The sequence below is a fragment of the Gadus macrocephalus genome, chromosome 6 (assembly GCF_031168955.1).
Source record: "Gadus macrocephalus chromosome 6, ASM3116895v1".
Classification (NCBI taxonomy): Eukaryota; Metazoa; Chordata; class Actinopteri; order Gadiformes; family Gadidae; genus Gadus; species Gadus macrocephalus.
In genome coordinates, this window is record NC_082387.1 from 16,028,730 (window position 1) to 16,049,336 (window position 20,607).

The window sequence follows — 20,607 nt, forward strand, 5'->3', positions numbered from 1 at the left end:
GGATAACACATATAAAGTAATAAATATTCAGCACTGGTATATCCCAGCTGATATGTTGCTCTGTTTAATTGAATTGTCATAATCGCTACCAAAATAAAAAAAAACGACCCATACATGAAATAGTACTCCCGCATGTTAGGTGGCAGCACAAGTCCAATGCTTTAGTTTCACAACCCAAAGAAGGGAAGTGGGCGGGGCTGATTTGCACCCACAGCGCCACTTTTGAGCATATGCTATCAACACAACAACAAAGGTCTGTTGGGGACGTTTTAGAGAAAACAAGAGAAGATAATGTGCTAAAATAGCACACTCGTCTATTCGTTTGTGATGTAACCTAGTTATTAGGGTCCAATTGAAGGTAACGATGTTTTTAAAGAACCATACTACACTGTTAGAGAAAGCATAGATAGACACCTTCTCAATGGTTGCCATTGGTTGCACGCTAATGCTAAATGTCAACTGCCAAAGCCAATAATGACTAACTTTTTTTGTATTCATATTCTGAGGAAATATCCTCTATCACCAAAGATGAGTTTCTTGCGTAACATGATGGCCGATCATCAGATAAAGTAGTAGTTATGTACTTCTTTATATACTCACTGGAACTCAATGGAAGCTGATTAGGCTCTTGTAGGGAATTTCTCCCTTTTTAGCCCAACTTAACTATTGGTACTATTGCTTGGGTATAGATTTTGGTATTAATCTTTCTTGGCTAATTATCCCTGCACAGATAGAGTCGGTTTATCCAGAGCTTGTCGAGACGGTTCTTGAAGGCGTTCAGGCTAGGTGCAGAACATATTAGATTATATACATATAGTATATTATATCGAACAGGCAATAATTTGATTTCAACGTAGAATATATATTTATAATAAAGCTAGTAGTAACTCCATGTATCCATTCTCAATGCTATTTATGGTATATAGTATTTCGTTTCTGTTTTGCATTCGGAATTGCAAAACAAAAATAAAGTAACGTTACTATACATTGCTACTAGTTATCATCTGACAACTAATTTATATTAACATGGGTATTTTTGTTCACCGGCTCACAAGAGCCGGCTAAGATGGTCCAAGACGGTGCGCATATTCGTCGGCGGGGGGCCCAGGACTTTGCTTCCTACTACAGTTATGCCTGTGCACGGCAGGACACTCTGCCTCTTCCTGCGGTCATGACGAACCTGCTCAAAGGAAAGTTGGATTTCAATGGAGACAGAGTTAGGCTGACGGACTGGGCTCCCATACTCTCGTCCATATCCATCAACAAGCACCTCTACCACATTGCAATCAGCAGCACATACCAAGTGGGTCTGGGTGCTGGAGACACAGGTAGGGTTGAAGACAAAGGATCTTGCGTCATTCCTTGAACACAATGACAATTAAATAATTTTTTAATGAAATTTAACATATGCAACTCCCCTCCAATTTAGATAGGCGATACTACAAATCTAGCAACAGAAAGAAGATTCCACCCATTCGCTCGAAAGACATGACGTTTAAGTTGTGTAAAGCCCTGCAAGAATGTGTTACAGCCTCTCCCAACCTTAAGAGTCTTCACATTAACGGCCTTCCACTAAGGGAGAGGGACCTTAATAGCTTGACAAAGGTAGGTAAGCGTTTCCTAAGATGATGAAAAGTTTATGCGTTTATGTCAACCCATTTTTTCACGATTTAACAATATATTAATCTAAATCCAATGCATTCATTCCAGGGTTTGTCAAAAAGCGTTTCATTGGAACAACTTTCCCTTGCCAACTGCCCAATATCAGATGAGGGCTTGGAAGGTATGCATATTGATGTTGAGATATAGTTTTATGGACACACAATAAGAGTGTTCCGCTAAATGTTTTATTTTTATTTTTTTAAGTAATTTGCCAAAGTGTGAAGTACACCACATGCATCAAGACAGTGGATTTTACCGGTTGTAATCTCACGTGGAGAGGGGCAGAGCACATGGCCAACATCATCAAGGTGTGATATTTTATATTTTGTACAAATTATTTAGATCAATGCCTGTTTAAAAGAGGGCAAAGAACCTGAATACACAGACTAGGCCTATTGTGCATTTCCTATCATTATTCCTGATCATCGCACCTCTCGTCCACTGCTGCTGTTTGCTGTGTGTTGCAGCACCAGGGGTTGTGGAGGCACAGCACAGCCTGGGCAGAGTCCCTTAGGTACCGGCGGCCAGAGTTTGGAGGGATGGGGGGACTCCGGCGAATCACACTCAACTGTAACTCTCTGATAGGAGACCAGGGGGCCGCGGCCCTCGCACATGAACTAGGGGAAGACCTTTGGGTCAAAGGTGAGGAATCGTGCATTTTTTTTTGGCGAGTAATGTGTCTATGTTACACTCTCTCAGTTCGTCTGAGAGTAATACATGTCTCCTTTTTGAAACCACTGCTTTTTTTTTTCGTCAAACAGCCGTTGACCTCCAGAAGTGTGGGTTGTCTGACCAGGGGGCTCAATGTCTACTGGAAGCTTTGAAAACCAACTCCACTCTTAATGTGTTGGACATTCGGAGTAACCCCCTTATTGGTGAGGACAAAAACATTGTCCCCTTGATTAATTTCTTGTCTTTCTTGTGCATTTATTTACTTACTATACTTACCTCCTTTAGATAAGGTCCTCATAAAAGCAACGATAGAAAAGGTCTTGAAGAACAGTGATGGCCAGGCTTCAGAGGTTGGTGCAATTTAGTGGAATAGCAGTTGAAAAACAGCAATTATACTCACAATCATAGTAACCATCGGCTATAGTGTGTATGTTTTTCTGGTTGACTCATTCACGCACATTCTTTGCCATGTGTTTCTTGTTTGGTGTTATAGTATTACTGGATAAAGCCCCCTGTTCCCAAAGAGTCACAGAAGGCCCCAGGTGCTAAGCGCAGAGGACCGGCAAATGCAGCAAAAAGAAAAGCTACATTTAGAATAGGTAATCTTTATCTTTTATGTCCAAGAAAATATACATTTTAAAAAAGGGTTACTAATTTCCGTTAAGATAATTATGGTTAATAAATCATTTAAATTCTGAATGTTTGTATTATGTGCTCTATTTTTCTTGAGAAGTGTGTCAAAAACCTCAGAGAGACCACATCCTTGTGTACAAAACATAGAAAAGCAAATCGTCCATTCTAATGGCCATGTATTGTGGCGAGAGGTTGTCTAAGTTGGCCCACTCGTGCCTCCTGCAGGCAAACAAAATCCCATGAGCTCCGACTCCATATATTTCATGGGAGCCTTTGAACCCAGCTTCTCTGTACCTTGTGCTTTGTACTGTCGTGTTGATCGATGGATGTGGGTTCTCTTCTGGTGCAGCCACTCGTGGAGGAGCCTCCGCAGGAAGGTGGAGTCCGGTCGTATCCCAGCAACAGCTGCACCGCTCCCGCCCCTCCTGTGTTCCATGGAGAACCGCAGCTAGGGCTGAGCGCCAGCGGTGAGCCGGCATAGCCAATTATCTGCTGACACACTTGAAGGGACTTGATAAATACGTAAATAAAAATAAATACAATAATATTGTCTTGTTACTTTATTGTTGATTCAATGTGTTCAAGCAGATCAGAGTGGCTAGATGTATAATAACATGTCGTTTTGAATCCCAGTCTTTTGAATCCATGTCTTTTGAATCTCTGTTTTTGCTCCAGGTGCCTGTCCACTGGTATTGCTCTTGCGGAGCACGGCTTTCAGGTTTTATCCACTTATTGCACCCTTTCTTTGGGACTGGTAAATGGGTTAATATTATAACTCCACTGCCGTCCCTTACTGTGAGGTTTTTGTTCTTCTCTAGGGTGCAGCCACTGTGAAAGTGACCATAGATTCTTCAGAGGAAGAGGAAGAAGAAGAAGAAGAAGAAGAAGAAGAAGAAGTAGTGGTGGTTAAAGTGAAGAAGAGTCCTTCTCCTGTTGACCTTCACGACAGGGTTACCAAGCAACGGTACCAGCGTGTACAGGTGAGTCAGGAAATAACTGAATGCCCACAAAAAATACTCTAAGATCATTTGAATTGTTTGGAAATAATTCCGAGAATGTTAATCTGGTAAATGCAGTTACTAATAGGTCAGTGTTTAGGCATGGTGAGTGATCAAACTGGATCCATCCTGGCTTAAAATTATATATATGTATATATTTTTTCGTTAGGGTTAGGTTTTGGTTTTAGGGACAAGTTTGGTTTAAGGGTAGATTCAGGGTAAAAAATAAAGCATGTATGGCAGAAGAATATTTCTAATTAGAATTATTAATGAACTATATATGTTTAAAAAATTAACACCAAAAATTCATGTTGTTGAAAAACCTCAATCTTAGAGCTGTCTGTTCCCCAGATTTACATCTTCCCGATTTTCTTTACATCTGGATCAGAAACGATCTGCCTCTCTTTGGCCATGCCAGTCTGATAATAGACTTTCAACACTTCAGAGACTTTGTAGCCCAAAATACCTTCTGTTTTTACTCAATCTCGAGGAAACTCCAGTCCACGCAGGAAAGACAGCAAAACTACTTATAATATATAAGTAGAAGTTAGTGAGTTAGTTGGTTGGTTATGAGTAGCTTTACAGAAATTTAACTGAAGCTGGGGGCTGTATTAGTTTTGGGGAGAAGTAGCCTGTCCTGTCCGTCTGTGTAAATACATTGAATATGTTGATAGTATAATAAGTCGATGGTAAGGATCCCTATCAAATTATCAGCATTTATAAAAAATACAAATAAAATATCTTGAAATCTCATAAGTATACAACAAAACTCAATTAAGCAGTGTAACACTAAAAACAACTTGAGAGAACTCGCCATTTAACCTATTTTCCAGGGACATCATCCTGTTAACACTCAAGCTAGCAAAAGAACAGCAAAAAACTTAAAGTTAATAGGTCAATGGAATTTAATGAGGTTTATGTGGTTGAATGTTTTTATTTTTAAGGTAAAGTAATTATTAAATCAACTAGAACTTCTTGTTTCTTTAGTTCATTGATAGTCATTGCGAAGTTACTAATACCGACCACAAGGTGGCAGTAATGTTTTGAGTAAAAAATAGTTTTCTTTTTGGTTTGCTAAGACCCCAGGTTATTTGTTGAGAGATGAATATCACCAATGACTTTTTGTTATCTCTTTCCCTCTTACGGTGTGTACGCAAATTGGGTGATTGGTGAGCAATTGACATCCATTTTGTCAAAACAAGTGTCTGGTAGTTCCCATAGCTGTATATCTTTGTCTTTTGTCAAACAAAAGTAAACGCATAAATCCTACCCTGGCTAGGTCGTTTATTCAAATAGTGCTCATAAATGAACAAAAACACAAGTTTCAATTCTGTGTTTACAAAAAATCTATTACATAATGAATATCATTTAATCGCCAACTGCCCAATTCATTCGAGAGGGAGTGAGTTGAACACAACTAATGGCTAAACCTACTGTTTCTAGCATATATATATATATATATATATATATTAAAAAATATATAAATATATAAAATTAGCTATGGAAGTGACCTGTTATAAGGTCATGTCCGTAGCTTAGACCATGATCACACACAACCTTCACAGGTGTGAAAACTTGGAAGAAAGAGGCAGTGTGCAAAGTTTTGTGTCAATAGCTTCAAAAATCACATCAGATGTCAATTGCGAGAAATGCTATATGGGCAGTAATCCCAAATTCACCCATAAACGGCACCTAATGTTAAACATGAGTCGGAGTGACTCCAACTTGCTTGGGGACCCTTATCTTATCATACCTGAGTGACATGCCCCTGCGAATCGCTAGAAATGGGGGTCACTGGGGCCGGCAGTGCGTCCAGGCTGTTAATACCGGGACTGCGAGCAGTTTTAATTTAGTCTACAGTTTTGTTTCATCATTCGTATATGTATTTGCACTTGCCAAATGCACTTGTTATGCCTTCAAGGTCGACAAGTTGTCAGCGGAACACTATATATTTTTTTAATATATATACAGTATATTTTTTGATTTGATTGATTTATCACTGGGATGAATGAATTGCATAATCAAAAGGACACAATATCACATCGGCCGATGTAACGCCCACCCCCAGCTGACGTCTATTCTCCTTAACAGTTGTTCCCAACCTTTGACATTACGTATTCCACTAAAGTGTCATCAAGGCCTTTCGAGGACAACTTGAAATGCAAACAAATGCATAAATGAATACACAAGCAGGGAGCAGAGGGCCAGCGCCTCCTTGATAAACAATATTACTGCATTGGAATCCCACTGTACTGATTTAGCAAACACAAATATGCACAAAACATCAATGGAAAACCATATAATGGAAACATATCATGGAACGCAGCACTATTTTTTGAAGTAATATGCATAATAGATTTACAGAATAATATTTATAATATATTTATTTTCAATAATCAATATAAGTAATAATCTATGTTAGATTAATGCAAATGTGTCTATTCCAAGAATACAATCCCAGGTTTCACCCGCAGTACCCTCGCTTATGCAGACACAGTTTTAGAGAACGCAGATCTAGAACATTCTGTACGATTTTGTGATCTGGATGCTTCTGTGATCACATGACCATATGTGAGGAAGATTTCTGAGTGCGTAGGATGAGAAGAATGTGGAAAACACATTTCCCTGTCAATTATTTGAATGTGTGTGTGTGTGTCCTGCAGATGGAGCTAGAACAGTGTCGTAGGAGCTTGGCAGAGGAACGCAGAGCCAGACTGAGAGCTGAATCCCAGCTCAGAGAGGTATTAATTATGCCCATCCATCAATACAGTCAAGGAGTGCTATGGTTGGCCTTACTAAATCACCAAATAAATACAAAGGTTTGATGTTGATTCAAAATGAACATTCCTGAAACTGGAAATGACGGTGGCTATATATTTAACTTTGAAACATCTGGTGACAAACTATAACTGATGCCATCACATTTATTTGATGTTTCTGCCTCGCCAAGAAGGAAAGAACATTCAGTAGCCGCTCTCCTTCCAGATGCAAGTGTGTCGGTGTATGTGTGTGTGTGTGTGTGTAGGTGTGTTTGTCCATGTGCAGCTGGGTTCAAAACAAACCTTTCACCCCTCTTCTGTGGCGTTCAGCACGAGCTGGAGGCCTCCCGCCTGCGCAGCCTCAATCACTCCCTGTCTGAGGCGCTGGCCGAGGGGGCTAGGTCTGGACCTGCCGCCCTGGCTGCTTCCAGGGCCCTGGAGGATGAAGCCGTGCTCCAGAGCATCGAGAGCTCCTTCACCAAGTTCCACGCCTTCCTGGATCTCCTGAAGGATGCTGGGTAAGTCAAACCGTGCTGTATGGCTCTGGTTCTTGGTGGTAGTCGTTGGTAAAAAAAAGCCATTTGTTTTTGTATTGTAATACGGTGGTCAATGGTCCGGGAACAAAGTTTATTTTCATTGCTATAGTCGTAGTCTGAAAATACGGGTGTTGCAGTGCCTTTTGCTTTTGGTTTTCGAGTCATGGACTTGAAAAGCCCAAAATTACCCTTTTTACTTTCACTTCTCAAACTAAATAATGAAATAAGGTCGAGACATTGCACATGTGCCTCGTTTACAGTCTAGGGACGTTTGCTCACAGCCCCTAAATAGGATTTTTTTATGATTTAACATAAAAAAGTTTACATAACAAAACTTTTTTCAATCTGGACCGTACTTTCAAATTATTTTGGGTCAAGGGTCTAATGCTGAAAATAATTAGTTAAATTGGTCCAACATTGAGTGAGAATGCTGCAGCCTTAATCTGTGAAAACAGGCTGTAATATTATCCTTTGGGGCATTCACGCCCCGAAAGATTAACCCTCCTCTAATGTACATAGATAGGGAGAACAACAACTGATTGTACAAGTCAGAGGGATTGGTTGTTTTGTATATTCAAGGTTGGAGGATGATTCAATTCAAGTGTTTGTGTTCTCAGAGAGCATAGTAAAAGAGCGTCCACCAACATGTTGGACACTAATCCCCTTGGTTCCGCTCCCCTAGCTGACCGTCCAAATGGCCGCAAGTAAAGTACCCTCCTTCGAAAATTACTGGAAACCAAGGAACAGGAACCACAAATAAAGACCTCTGTGTTCTGTTTGTTCCCGGGTGCCGCCAGGAGAGCTCAGAATGAAAGTGAAACCAACTGGTTTCTTTCTGTGGAACAGGCACCGGCTCATTGAGAGCTTTGCAGTTTACTGAAATTTAGTAATGTATTGTGTTCTGTTTTGCTTACTGAATGACTTCAGTATGGCTTACTGAATGACTTCTTACTGAATATCTTTAGTAAGCCATTAAAGGCCTACGTGGAGGTTAACCGGAAGTTTTGATTAATGGGTACATAACGTACTCAAAATATGTGTATCCTTTATAAAATGTCTCCAAAATTGTGTTAAAGTCCAGTTTTTGGCAGTAACGGGTGTTTTCTAACGCCATTCGGCAATGACGTCACGTTGGAGACGTGGTGGAAGGTAGCCTCAGCCTAGTACTAGAACTAGGGTGTCTAAGAGGTGGCAAGAACCACAAATAACATGTATGATGGCCCACAGCCGTATAATTTTGAACCTGTCAGACGTGAGAGGGCGAATGAAGAATTGTAGAGAACTGATGGCGGTCAAAGCCAATTAAATGCATGGTCAGAGGAGAATGAGTGGAGAGTTGCTATTATTTATCAACGCAGCAACGAGTGCCAGAGCTAGTCAATGAAAAGCAGTGCGTACAATAACGACACTTTTATTTATTTTTACTGTCAGTGAATAGCACCGAGCCGACCATCGTTTTTTTATATCTAGTGACAGCGATTATGTCGTTCTAAGTACCGCAATCAGTGCACTTGCGAGAGCCTGCAAGTATAACCGATCGTGGTGTGACATTATTTAACCATCAATCTACCGCAAATACGACCAGAGTCAGACAGATGTACTTTGAACACAAAGCACACCGTCCATCCAACTCCAAGGCTAGGCTGCTTCACTAAGACCACAACTAACCACAAGCAGTATAACCATGCAGTATGCCGAAGCCGGAAAGGACACGCGCACAGTCGCACACACTCATCTTATGCAAAACAATCCGTTTTATCATTAACATTCAATCACTGCAAAGATTTAAAGACTAGCCTCTTACCATAAATTAGAATGGACCCAAAGTATGTGATTGATACAGTCTGATTAATGTTGTTGATTAATGGGTACAAAAAGCACTCAAAATATGTATTTATTGTATTATATTTTTTATATATGTTAAAATGTCTCCAAAATAGTGTAAAAATGTTGTCGTTTTTGGTAGTAACGGGTGTTTTCTAATGCTTTCGGCGATGACGTCACGTTGGGGAGACATGGTGGAAGGTAGCCTCAGCCTAGTACTAGAATTACTGCATATGACAGCGATTATGACGTTCAGATAAGTACCGGTAAATTTAGTCAGAAGATCTAGAAATAGAAGGCATAATGCTAGCTATGGGCTAATTTACCAGTCCCACCTGTGAAATCCCCCCATATAATCCCTAATTAAATCTTTCCCCCGACGTTGTAAACAGATTTCCGATTAGTAATCCCACATTTTGATGGTAGCCTAGTAGCTCCAGTAACAACACCTTTGCCTAGTGTTTATTTCTAAGCTTTCTTTTACCCAGTGTGCGAAATACCCGTCAATATTCGGGGGTTGCCTATCTCCTGATTATTGCGCAATACAGAAGGTCGAGGGGGCTATTCCCCACTATTCATGGATTATTCGAGGATTGTTCACAGTGATAGATAGATTGATAGATTATTCACCTCACGGAGCCTAAAGTGAATAATTGTTTTAGTATATACTACACGTGAACACTCCAAAAATAAACAAGATAACACTTTTTGCCGGGATTTATTTGTTTTTATTAGGGGTTTATTTGTTTTTATTAGCGGACATTTTGCGATTAAAACAATATCCCGAGTTTGAGATCTCAGTCATGGGTTATTGCCCAATATCCCGATATCGAACCAATCAAATTGCGCCATTTTAGGAGGTTCACGTGTAGCATATACTAACTATATATGTATTTATCTATGTATCTGTATAATCTGCTGAACACTCTCTACTAGAACTAGTTTCTACTCTCAAGGGTCTCAACGCGGTTTTGGTCCGTGTCTCCCCAACGTGACGTCATGCAATTCCTTCTGGGGGAAATGAGAATCAATCGCAAACCGCTAAAATAGTACCTACTTTTTTCGTATTACATTCCGTTTTGTGATACCTAACAACATTAAATACTGTAGCGACCCTGGGACATTTAAATAGTTTGTGTGTCATGTGTTGCATTGTGTTTCGTTGTCCGTTATGCCAGTTGTTCTAGGTGCATGCATTGGTATGTTCTACTTGTCAATCAGTTTGGGGGGCTTGTGCGTTGAAGGGACCGGGTTCAGGGTGGGGGTTGCCTGGGTTACCGGTTGTTGTGGTCAGTGATTTTTGCCGTTGGTTACGGGTTACAGTAACCAGGTTTTGTAGCAATAAAATTCGTACAAGTTCTTATGACTGGACATTCTTATGTCATTGGCGAGGTCCTTACAATACAATGGATAACAGTTTATATCTTTATTACCAACAAGCAAATTGCACAAATTCGTTGGAAAATGAACTCTGCAACACGGCCTTTAAAATTGCTGAAACTAAAATATCTTTGGTAATTCAAGGAGAAATAGTGTACAAAATATGTTAAAAATATTTAGAAACCACAGGGAACACCAGTATGGACTCTGAAGACATAATTGAAATGATATGTCTGGATTCCTGGTAGTCATACAGAGGAGGATTAGGGCCACATTATTTTTCTGAGAAAAAGTAAGTTCATTACAGCTAGCCTGGAAGGAACTTCCCTTTGTTAGCCTGTCAGAGATAGCCCGTGAGTTTAAAATAGAATTCTGAGAATATAGTCAGAATTCTGAATTGAATCTCACGGGCTAACTATGACATGCTAGAGAAGGGAGGTTCCTTACAGGCTAGCTGTAAGGAACTTCCACCGGTGACCTTTGCGGAACAAAGTTCAGCGAGAGTCCATTTGCGACATGCAGGACGGGAAACACACGCTGACCGAAGAATTCAGATGTAAATTAGGTTTTGCCGTGTTCGAGGGGGTCCAGCTGACGGAAGAGGATTATGGCTACATGGGATTATTTATTTATTTATTCATTCATTTTTTAAGTGTTGAATATAAAGACTTGCCACTTCTGATACGTGATTTGGATTTCAAATCTTTTTAAAAATATTATGCAGCCCGCTATTAACCTGATTTCTCTTCGAATTGTGCTCTAGTCTCGGCCAATTGGCTTCCGTGGCTGGGATCGACCAATCTGACTTTGGCTTGCTGAGCAGGCCTCAGCTCTCCTCCACAATGGGCCAGCCTCTGGAAGAGGATCTATCTGTGTCCAAAGGTGGCCTAAAACGTGCTGTCAGTCTTGGGGCAAAGATTGATGTTGCTGTACCTTTGGTAAGTGAATGCTGTTGCCTGGTGTTTTTTATCTCAACGTAGGATGAGATAACTCCCGTCATGTACTGAGCCAACTTCAGTAAGAGTCAAGTCATTGTCAATGTTTTTGCTCACCTTATCTCCCTTATCTTGCAATGAAGAGTCTTTTCGGCATGCCAATCAAAAATTGCATCATAAAACAAAGAGATAGAAATATTTACGTTTGTCTTGTCTACAGGAAGCTTATCCCCTGACCATCCCCTCAGAAGAACAAGCTCCAGCCTTCCCTCCAGGGCCCCCATCCGCTCCCAGGGAGTTTCTGTCCGGCAGTCGCCTCAGCCAGGCCAGTGGTCCTGCCATAGACCCCAGTGTCGATCTGGAGGGCAGAGGAGAAGAGCCGGATCAGTTCTCCAAACCTGACACTCAACAGGACTCCGGGTCCGAGGGCAGTGTCCTGAGCCGCAAATCCTACAGCCGCAGTTCCCGCGACCACAAAGCGTCCCGTTCGGCAAATCACCACAGCAATGGGAACTCTCACCAAAGTAACAGTCACTCCCATCCTAGTAACGGTTCCCATAGATATAGCCTCAACTACAGCTCTTTCCATAGTGATGGGTCTCTTCACAGCAGGGCCAATGGTGACCGGTCACAAAGGTCGAGCCTCAGTGACATCACAAGTGAGAAATTGGAGTCTGAAGGGTCATTTAGGGGGTCAAAGGGCAATGGGGCGGGAAGGCGGGTGCTAGCGGGGATTTCAGGCCGGGGACTGTTGCCGGGGCGATCAAGTCCTCGGCTTGGGTCTGGGGACCAGATTAAGTCTTTGGGCGTTCTCAGCGGAGGGTCAGAAGATGGGTCATTTTGACCTGATAACCAGGGAGATATTAAAAGATATCTGAAGGCTTGTGTCAGCCCATTTGGACGATTTATCTACTATGCGATTCCGAAGCTCCCTTGGGTACAAAACAAAAGGTGTTGATCTAGAGTTTGAGATGAAGACTTTCATAAGGAGAGAACACAAAGACTGCAGTCCTTGAAATGCCACCTAAAAGTTGACTTGATCATATCTGTACTGCGGTGAATATAAAGGGTCTGTTGGTTTTTATGAACTTGTTTTATATCTGCATTAACAAAAGGGCTCTTTGTCACCGCTCTTTTAGATCTGGATGTTTAATTTAGGCTTGACTTTATTGTTATTTTTCCCAAAGGCTCTATAGTGCTCTATTCAGATTGCTTTGTAGTTTTCATGTTCTTTCACATTGACATTGAGCAAGTACCTTTTTGTATGGCACCCATAATGATTTATTCACAGGCATTCAATTCAAATGGGTTTTTACATTAGTCATCATATTACCTTCTCTTGATAGGCTTTGCTTTTTCAACAATGTTACAGGTTATAATGTGGCTAAGCTCTTTTACCCTAGTCTTAAGCCATTGAGACATTTTAAAGGTCATGTCTGTTGGCTGGACATGCTGGCTCTGGGGAATAGAAAATGCCACCATGCACGATAAAACCCTGGATAAACGGGAGAAGAAGAGATTAAGAGAGAAATTTAGCAGATGAAAAAGCTTTCACAATTATGATTTTACCATTTCAAAGGTTGTTGCAAATGTTAGCTCACAGGAAAAGAATGAGTACCTCCTCAGTGGAAGGCCACAAGGTGCTTTCAGTAATGGGGGGGGGGGGGGGAATCTCAAACTTTGTTTCCTTAGCTGGTGTAACCCTGAGTACCCAGGGTTCACCCTGTTTAACCCTGGGGGTTGGATAGGACTCTCAGGGTTACACAAACTAAGGGGAAAAAACGTGTGTGTTTGTTTTAGTTAGCGGGACAGTCCTTGGACAAGTTGTGCTGTTGGAGAATGCACGTGATTTCCACCCTTCCCTAGTGAGGAATAAACTGAAACATAGAATTATGGTGAAAAAAGGGTGGTGCCAGGAGATTTTGAAATGGTGTCAAACCATGCTATAATTCTGTGTGTCCTTTTGGCCCTTTTCGTATTTCTTCACACAATGTCTGCATGTCAAATATGCTCAATACACAGTTTAGTTGACTTGTTAGTTCTGCAACTAGCTGTTAGGCCTATTGAACACAAGTCTTATCTACAAGGTGAGTAATGTTTATAAGGCATCTTATCAGTCTAAATTACTTCCATAGAGGGTCCATCCCTAGTACAATTTAAAACGTTTGAAGTACAGTAAAACGCAGATCATTATGTTGTTAGATAACTGTTATTGTTTTGATTTGTTCTCAAACCCTGCACACAACACATGTGTGTCAGACAGCACACACTGCATATGAGTATAATTTTTTTAGTGATATAAGTTATAGTTAAACCTTCGCTTTTGTGTAACATTGAGTCTGGAATATCATTGAATGTTCATTATTTATAATTTTTGACTTAACATTAATTCCGTCTTGTCACAAACAGAACAAATAAATGGTTATGAATAGATGTATGGTTGTGGTTATCTGCCTTGAAGATATGTTAGCGTGTCTGAGAATTGTACCTTTGTGGCACGCAAGTCCTCAAGGTTCGATGGACCTGTTTAGAAAAATAACCCTGGCATTCGTCGAAAAGTTAAAATACGTTCAGAACAATGCCATATTTTGCAATAGTCAACATTAATTATCACTTAAATACTTTGATTATAATAATCAGCTCAGACTCTGAATTCCTGTTCTTACTTTATTGCTTTATTGCTTTCTGTTATTGGTCACTTATTGGCGTATTTATAATTATACTATCAAAAGATTAGGCATCAGGAAATACCACTTGTATGTTCATTTAAAGGCAGACAGTCACATGCATATCCACTGATAAAATAGTGCAGTAAAAGATTTGAGTCTGATGGATTGACGCAAGTATCAGTTTGCTAACCCTGAATATTAACATGATGTTTACTTGGAGAAACTCTGTGCCAGTTCTTATCATTAGATGATGAAGCAACTAAATTCTCAGGTCAACTTTAGGTCAATATGATTATGCAACAATGGCAGTTAGCCATTCTATCACTGATCACCACCTGTTTAATTAAACGTATATTTCAAATATATTATATAGATACCAAATGAATCCTATCTAAAGGGTGGAATAAACTGCAATTTGTGCATTTCAAATGGCATGACAAATATTAAATTAAATCCTTTCATTTAAATATTGTTGAATGTAATTTTCACTTTTACAAGTGAAACACACATGTATTATTCATGTTTAATGAACTTAATTGTATTCATATAACGCAAACAATTCAATTTATTTAATATTCATTCTGGTCTTTGGATGTGAGCTCGTGGATATAATATGTATCAAAGATTAAATCTTGTCTTTGGATGTGAGCATGTGGATATAATATGTATTAAAGACTGAATCTGGTCTATGGATGCGAGTGTGTGGATTCAACATGTATCAAAGATTAAATCTTGTCTTTGGATGTGCGTGTGGATATAATACGTGCTAACGATTCATTCTGGTCTATGGATGTGAGCGTGTGGATATAATATGTATTAAAGATTAATTCTGGTCTTTGGATGTAAGTCTGGGATATAATATGTATTAAAGATTAATTCTGGTCTTTCGATGCAAGTGTGTATATAATATGTATTAAAGATTAATTCTGGTCTTTGGATGGGAGTGTGTGCATCGGGCAGCCTTACATTCCGAGTTACATCTTTGCAGAACTTAAAGTTTGAATTCCTCTCGTTCAGTGAATTCAAGTTGATAAACATTCACACAAAATCCATTGAATATAAAACTTTCGATGCACACACAGACAGCCATTATCTCATATGAAATATAACCAGCCCCTTATTGCAGTAACATATATAACATGATGAAATAATATGGTATGATCTGTTAATTCATATAATTATTTATAGGAAATTCTTTATTAGGAATAGCCCCTTGATTTGATATTATGTATCTTGATTCTCAGTTTCAAGGGAGTCCTCCATGACAATAATAGCAACTATTTGTATGAGGAACTGACAACTGCTTGAAGGTTTTGGGCTTATTTCATTTGAAAAATAGTAATTAAGAAAACAGCAAGCCATATTTTGTGATAGATTAAAGAGTTTAATTGCTAACAGTACTTTTATATAATTCATTACATCTTAGAGTCATGCATGTAACTGACATATGCTATAAAACAATACAATGCAAAGCAAAGAAAATATGTTTATAAATACAACTACAATTTAAGAGTCCAAAATCCTGAGAAAAGGGTAGTTCTAAAACACATTTGCTGAACATTATCGTACAAAACTTTCCTTCACCCATTGAGCCTCTTCATAGTTTCTCTTCATCTTGATCTCATTTAAGAGAGCTCTCTATATTAGCCTTGGATATACTGCAAATAAATTACAAGTATTTTTAAAACATAGTATCTATCGAGCTTTAGCTTCAGCCAAATGTAAAGACACCTAAAAATGCTTTTATTCAGACCGTAAAACAAGATCAATGTACATGCAATCACAACTTTGGAAAGAGTGTTAGGGGGGGGGGGGGGGGGGGGAGTTTCAGTGGTTCACCGATATATACATCAGAAAAGGTGCTACATCGGCCTATGACACACTGGAGACTGCAGGATGTTTTCCAATTCAAGAAGTAGTCATTAAATACTAGATATACTTCATTTATTTTTTACCTCCTCAATGCTAAAAGTGCCACTCTTCAGCTAGGGACCATAGCAGTACAACATTGTGGACACACACGACATGGACGCACAGGAATGTTGTTATTGAAAAGCGGCCACCTCAGGCCTAGCAAACAAAGGGCAGATTCAATCCATGGCCGAGCCTATTCATGTGTTTTGTCCTGTGCTCATCAGTATTTGCCAAGCTCGCGCTGGGCAGGGGCTACACCATTATAATTACTAGCCTGTCCTTTTGAAGTGGCCCCACCGCCAATTTCTAATGGGTCACCTCAGTCATAGAAGGTCCATATTTCACATCCTCTTCTGGCTAGAATTTTTGAACATCTTCTGAAAACTGTGAATTGAACTGTTTCAAATGGAGCGGTGTTCATCTCCTCCGACATATCTGATCTGTGAAGTGTTAGTTGTTCTCTTGTGAAATTGTAGTTTCCTGGAAGAAATTGGAGAAAATCCAACATTAGTCTAATCAAACTAACACTCAATTTATAGAACCAATGAAATCCTGTAATATTAGAACTGATAGCTGTTGATAGTGAAGAGGGAGGCGTTCATTGTGTGGTTAGGCAATCGAATTTGGTTGGTGTTCCCCTGTTATCTTATCTGTCAACGTACAAGCTGTGTTGTAATGCGATGTATTAGCTAATGATCTGGGTGGTCAAGGTATACTTGCTAGATGTCAGATAAGCTCACTTGTTGGCAAGGTGGCCAAGCAAGAAGAAAAAGACAATGTATCTGATGTAAGTTATCTTCATACAAGCAAATACATGTTTTGTACATGATATATTTGTTGCGTATTTTGGACTTTTACCATATATAGTGTAGAGCATATTCCACTGCATTTAGGCATTACGATTTGTGCAAACAGAAAACATGTGCAATAATTTGCATGTGATATAACCCTTTGTGGTATTTAACATCTGGCTTTAAGGGCAAACAGACTTTCTGTATAAGAAATTCGAACCAATAAAACTCAGTGGAAAAGCCCTACATTCGACGGGGTTGCAACTGAAATGCTTTTTAAGCAGCAGTTAATTTGAGTGGAAAAACTAGAAAAACCGCAACCAGCTTACTTTAGCACATTCTAGCATTAGCACATTTGGGCCATTCATTTCCCTCTTTTTCAAACAAACAATTTCATCCAATTTCACAGCTGCTAAAAAATCTAGCACTTTGTTTGGCTCTACAGCAGAGGTGCGAGATGAGGCCTCTGTGCTTTTTACACATTCCAAGTGAACTAGTATAAGACAACGTTTCCTTACAAATGGGGTCTTTTCCCCAAACTTGCTGCAGAAGGTCATCTTGACTGTGTTCTTGTGGCCCGTTCTCTGGTCAAAGGTCTGGCAGAACTGGAACGGCGGACTGTACAGGTGCAGGCTGGCAGCACACTCCGTATGGCTGCCGTTTTCCACGCGGTGCAAGCCAAGGGAGTCTACATGAACACACACACACACACACACACACACACACACACACACACACACACACACACACACACACACCATTTACATTAGGACATGGTAGGCCATGGGAATGCAAAGCATTTATCTGTCAGGGATCTTTAAGATGCAGGATGGAGGGTGAGCCAGGGTTTCCCCACAAATCCCCCAGAGTCAACAGAACCTCGGGACTGACACCTCAAACCCCGACATACATTGTGTAAGGTCAAATGAAACAGTGCAGTGATTCATTGATAGATTGGGGATAAACGGATTGGATTGCTCACCATTGATATAGGCAACCTGGTTCTCTTGCAGGACTCTCTGTGATTTCTGGACCATGTCTCCTTTGGTTTTAGCACTGGGCCACTCAAACAGAGTCTCTTTCAGCTGGCCCTGCAGCAGCTTCATGAAACAGTGGGAGTCTGTGTGGTCATGGATACTGCTGCAAAAGGGGCAAAAGACACAGACGCGCAATTCAGTGGGAGAATCTGTGTTCAACAAGTTCAGATGTATTTTTTTACTCTTAAGGAGCCAAAAATAAATAAACGTGGCCGTGTCGATTCAAACCTAACTAAAGCAAAAGCCAATAAGTCATATTTTCAAATGAGTCGGGCCACCTCTACTGGCAAGTAGACATGCCAGACAAACATTCCTCTTCCTGAAGGACTGGACTATTTTTGGGCAATTACCTAATGCTATCAAGATAGGTTTCATTCGTGAACTTTTGAGTGCCCAGCCCATGATTTATTTTGTGGTTTGTTCATGGCACATTCTATTCTACAGTCAACACAAAGAATTCTTCAATACATTGCTTAACATAAAAGGGTTGATACCCACTTAAACCAAGGTTATGCAATTTGGAGGAACCAGCCAGAGTATTCTAGATTTGTAAAGTACCACATTAGTAAAAAAAACATTCATTTGTAAAACATTCCACCCCTGCCTTGGATTTTTGGATGAGTTTATAACCTGCGTATGCCACAGGTACAGGATTTCTTTCCTTTTCTGTTAGAGCATTTGATAAATTTATGGCTGTCTGGATAAATATACTGTACATATGTGTATATATATTTGAATCACAATTTTACCTGCCATGTCCTTCCCCCCAGCAGAGAATCATCAGATTAAATTTCCCGTTCCCTTCATCCACCAGGTGCCTTGTGTACCTTCAAAACACAATTATGTCCATCAATGAACAACAGCATGCACTTTTTGAATGTAAAAGGAAATAAACAAGAGAATAAATTAAACAGTTGCTGTGAATAGTTCAATTCTATTTGATTCAATTATATTACAGTGTGGCCATCTTCAAAGTAATATATGGTGAAGATCTGTTGAGTCTGGACACATCAAGTCCTCAACTATGTTGATCACTTTAAGATGTAGGTTGATTTCACTGAGTTATTGTTTCTGAATCATTACGCCATATTATTGTAACAATAAAGCTATATATTATCCAGTTGATTAGCAAGTTCAATGAGTGGAGGTTTGAGGCTATTATGCAGTCCTCTTACAGTCGAATACCTTCTACCAACCTTCCACACATGCCCTGTAGGCTACTCCAGACATTATCCGGATACACTTATAAATAAATATCCCGTAACCCCAGTTTAAATTTAGGTTGATGGCTTCACGGATTTTCAAAAGTAAGGTTAAGTAACTTCATGTTAGCAGGGTCGATTTATTTACGGGAATAGCGGTGACTAACTGACTGTACTAGCGCACTGCCTTACCTAAATAGAACGGACCCAGCTGATTTGTCCCCATACTGGGGCCAAATCAATCGTATCTCGTTTATTACAAGTAGGCCTACGCCTACGCAATCTGTTCGAGACACGTGTAGTATTGATGTAAAGGGCTGGATGAGTATGTTATTCTCTGCGCTTGCTGTGGAAGTGGGGAAGTTGTTTCAATTTAAAATGCGTCGTGCAAGTTGGTGGCCGAATATTTTGGTGGGCAGCTGATGTCCCCTGCTAGAAATAGGCCTACGTCATGAGGCACAGGGACAGCTCGCCTCGCAGCCAAAACTAACGGGTGTGTGTCCCTTTCTAATTGCTGATTGGATGGCCCACAAACCCACCCCCCACTTGCCTCCAAATAAACAAAGCAGTCGTGCAATCGAAGAGCAGTTGAAAACAGGACCAGGGTGTCCAAAATACGAAATTATACATATTTTGGGGAAACCTTATTGAATAGTTGTTTTCAATAACAATTCGGCATGTTTTTAACAATGCTCCCGGTTAAAGGCAAGCATTTGTTATTCAATTCAAAAAGCGTAATTACTATCATTATAACGATATACTGTCCATATTGCGTGCCATGTGCTATACATGCTGGTAAACATGACATGGAAAAAGAGAACAAAAGAATCCCATGTAACCTCATGGGGATCATACGCATGTGCTGAAATGAATGAGCAACCATTGCCTTTCGGGGTGTTTAGTTTTAATAAATTCGCACGGTTATGGATATGACACAATGAATTATGAAAATAGCTAAATATGATGTCAGACATTGGAGCTAATCTGAAAAGAAATCTAAACAAATCCATACGCTAATTTAAAATCGTTCCCACATAAAATACTATTTATAAGCATATACAGGCTACGACTATAAACGTGTACCTTAGGCTACACTAATAGAGAAAATGCATTGTCTTGATGTGTTTACCTATACTGGTCGAATTTGGCATACTTCATCCATTCCTGCGGCTTGGTCTGATATGATTCCATCACACTCTGCACCTCTTCCACATTAATAGTGTCACTTTCAAAGATTTTATGCAGGATCTTAATCAGGTCCTCAAGAGATTCTGCCTTCGTCACCTCGGTCCGCTCCATGATTGCTCCTTTGTGTAATGTTTACCTCTACGTGTCCACCCAAAGCTAAGATGTTCTTCTAACTAAGTTTCCAGCTCTACTATACTTTTTATACCGCTCCTCCAATTTAGGGGGTGAAGTTGTGGTGGAACGTACCATTATAGAAAAGGGTGAACACCCAATAAACATATGTTTTTCTGTTTACTTTATTGTAAGACTGAGGGAATAACAATGTATGTAAAATGTTATTATGCTTTATATGGTTTGTATATTCATTTTATATATTTTGTTAATGTGATGTGTTGTCGATGCATCTG

The 20,607-nt window shown here is 39.9% G+C and overlaps 2 protein-coding genes across 3 annotated transcripts; one reads left to right on the forward strand and one right to left on the reverse strand.

Annotated features, from left to right (window-relative positions):
• The first annotated feature begins 164 nt into the window (after positions 1 to 164).
• cep78 (centrosomal protein 78) lies at positions 165 to 15,854 on the forward strand. 2 transcript variants are annotated; one of them, XM_060054506.1, is made up of 16 exons: positions 165 to 253; positions 1,056 to 1,328; positions 1,430 to 1,605; positions 1,711 to 1,783; positions 1,867 to 1,970; positions 2,130 to 2,304; positions 2,424 to 2,537; positions 2,620 to 2,684; positions 2,828 to 2,933; positions 3,317 to 3,434; positions 3,643 to 3,685; positions 3,786 to 3,947; positions 6,629 to 6,706; positions 7,055 to 7,242; positions 11,228 to 11,402; positions 11,620 to 15,854. In XM_060054506.1, exons 2-16 carry the CDS (start codon positions 1,067 to 1,069, stop codon positions 12,241 to 12,243), a joined length of 2,463 nt encoding a protein of 820 aa, XP_059910489.1. In that variant the 5' UTR covers positions 165 to 253; positions 1,056 to 1,066; the 3' UTR covers positions 12,244 to 15,854. The 2 variants fall into 2 exon arrangements, with proteins under 2 accessions (XP_059910489.1, XP_059910488.1); XM_060054505.1 differs by having other exon boundaries at positions 194 to 358.
• On the reverse strand, positions 15,432 to 20,398 carry cdo1 (cysteine dioxygenase, type I). Its single transcript, XM_060054513.1, has 5 exons — positions 20,142 to 20,398; positions 18,560 to 18,637; positions 17,756 to 17,913; positions 17,292 to 17,461; positions 15,432 to 16,462 (listed from the first exon to the last, which is right to left on the reverse strand). Exons 1-5 carry the CDS (start codon positions 20,309 to 20,311, stop codon positions 16,433 to 16,435), a joined length of 606 nt encoding a protein of 201 aa, XP_059910496.1. The 5' UTR covers positions 20,312 to 20,398; the 3' UTR covers positions 15,432 to 16,432.
• Positions 20,399 to 20,607: the final 209 nt, after the last annotated feature.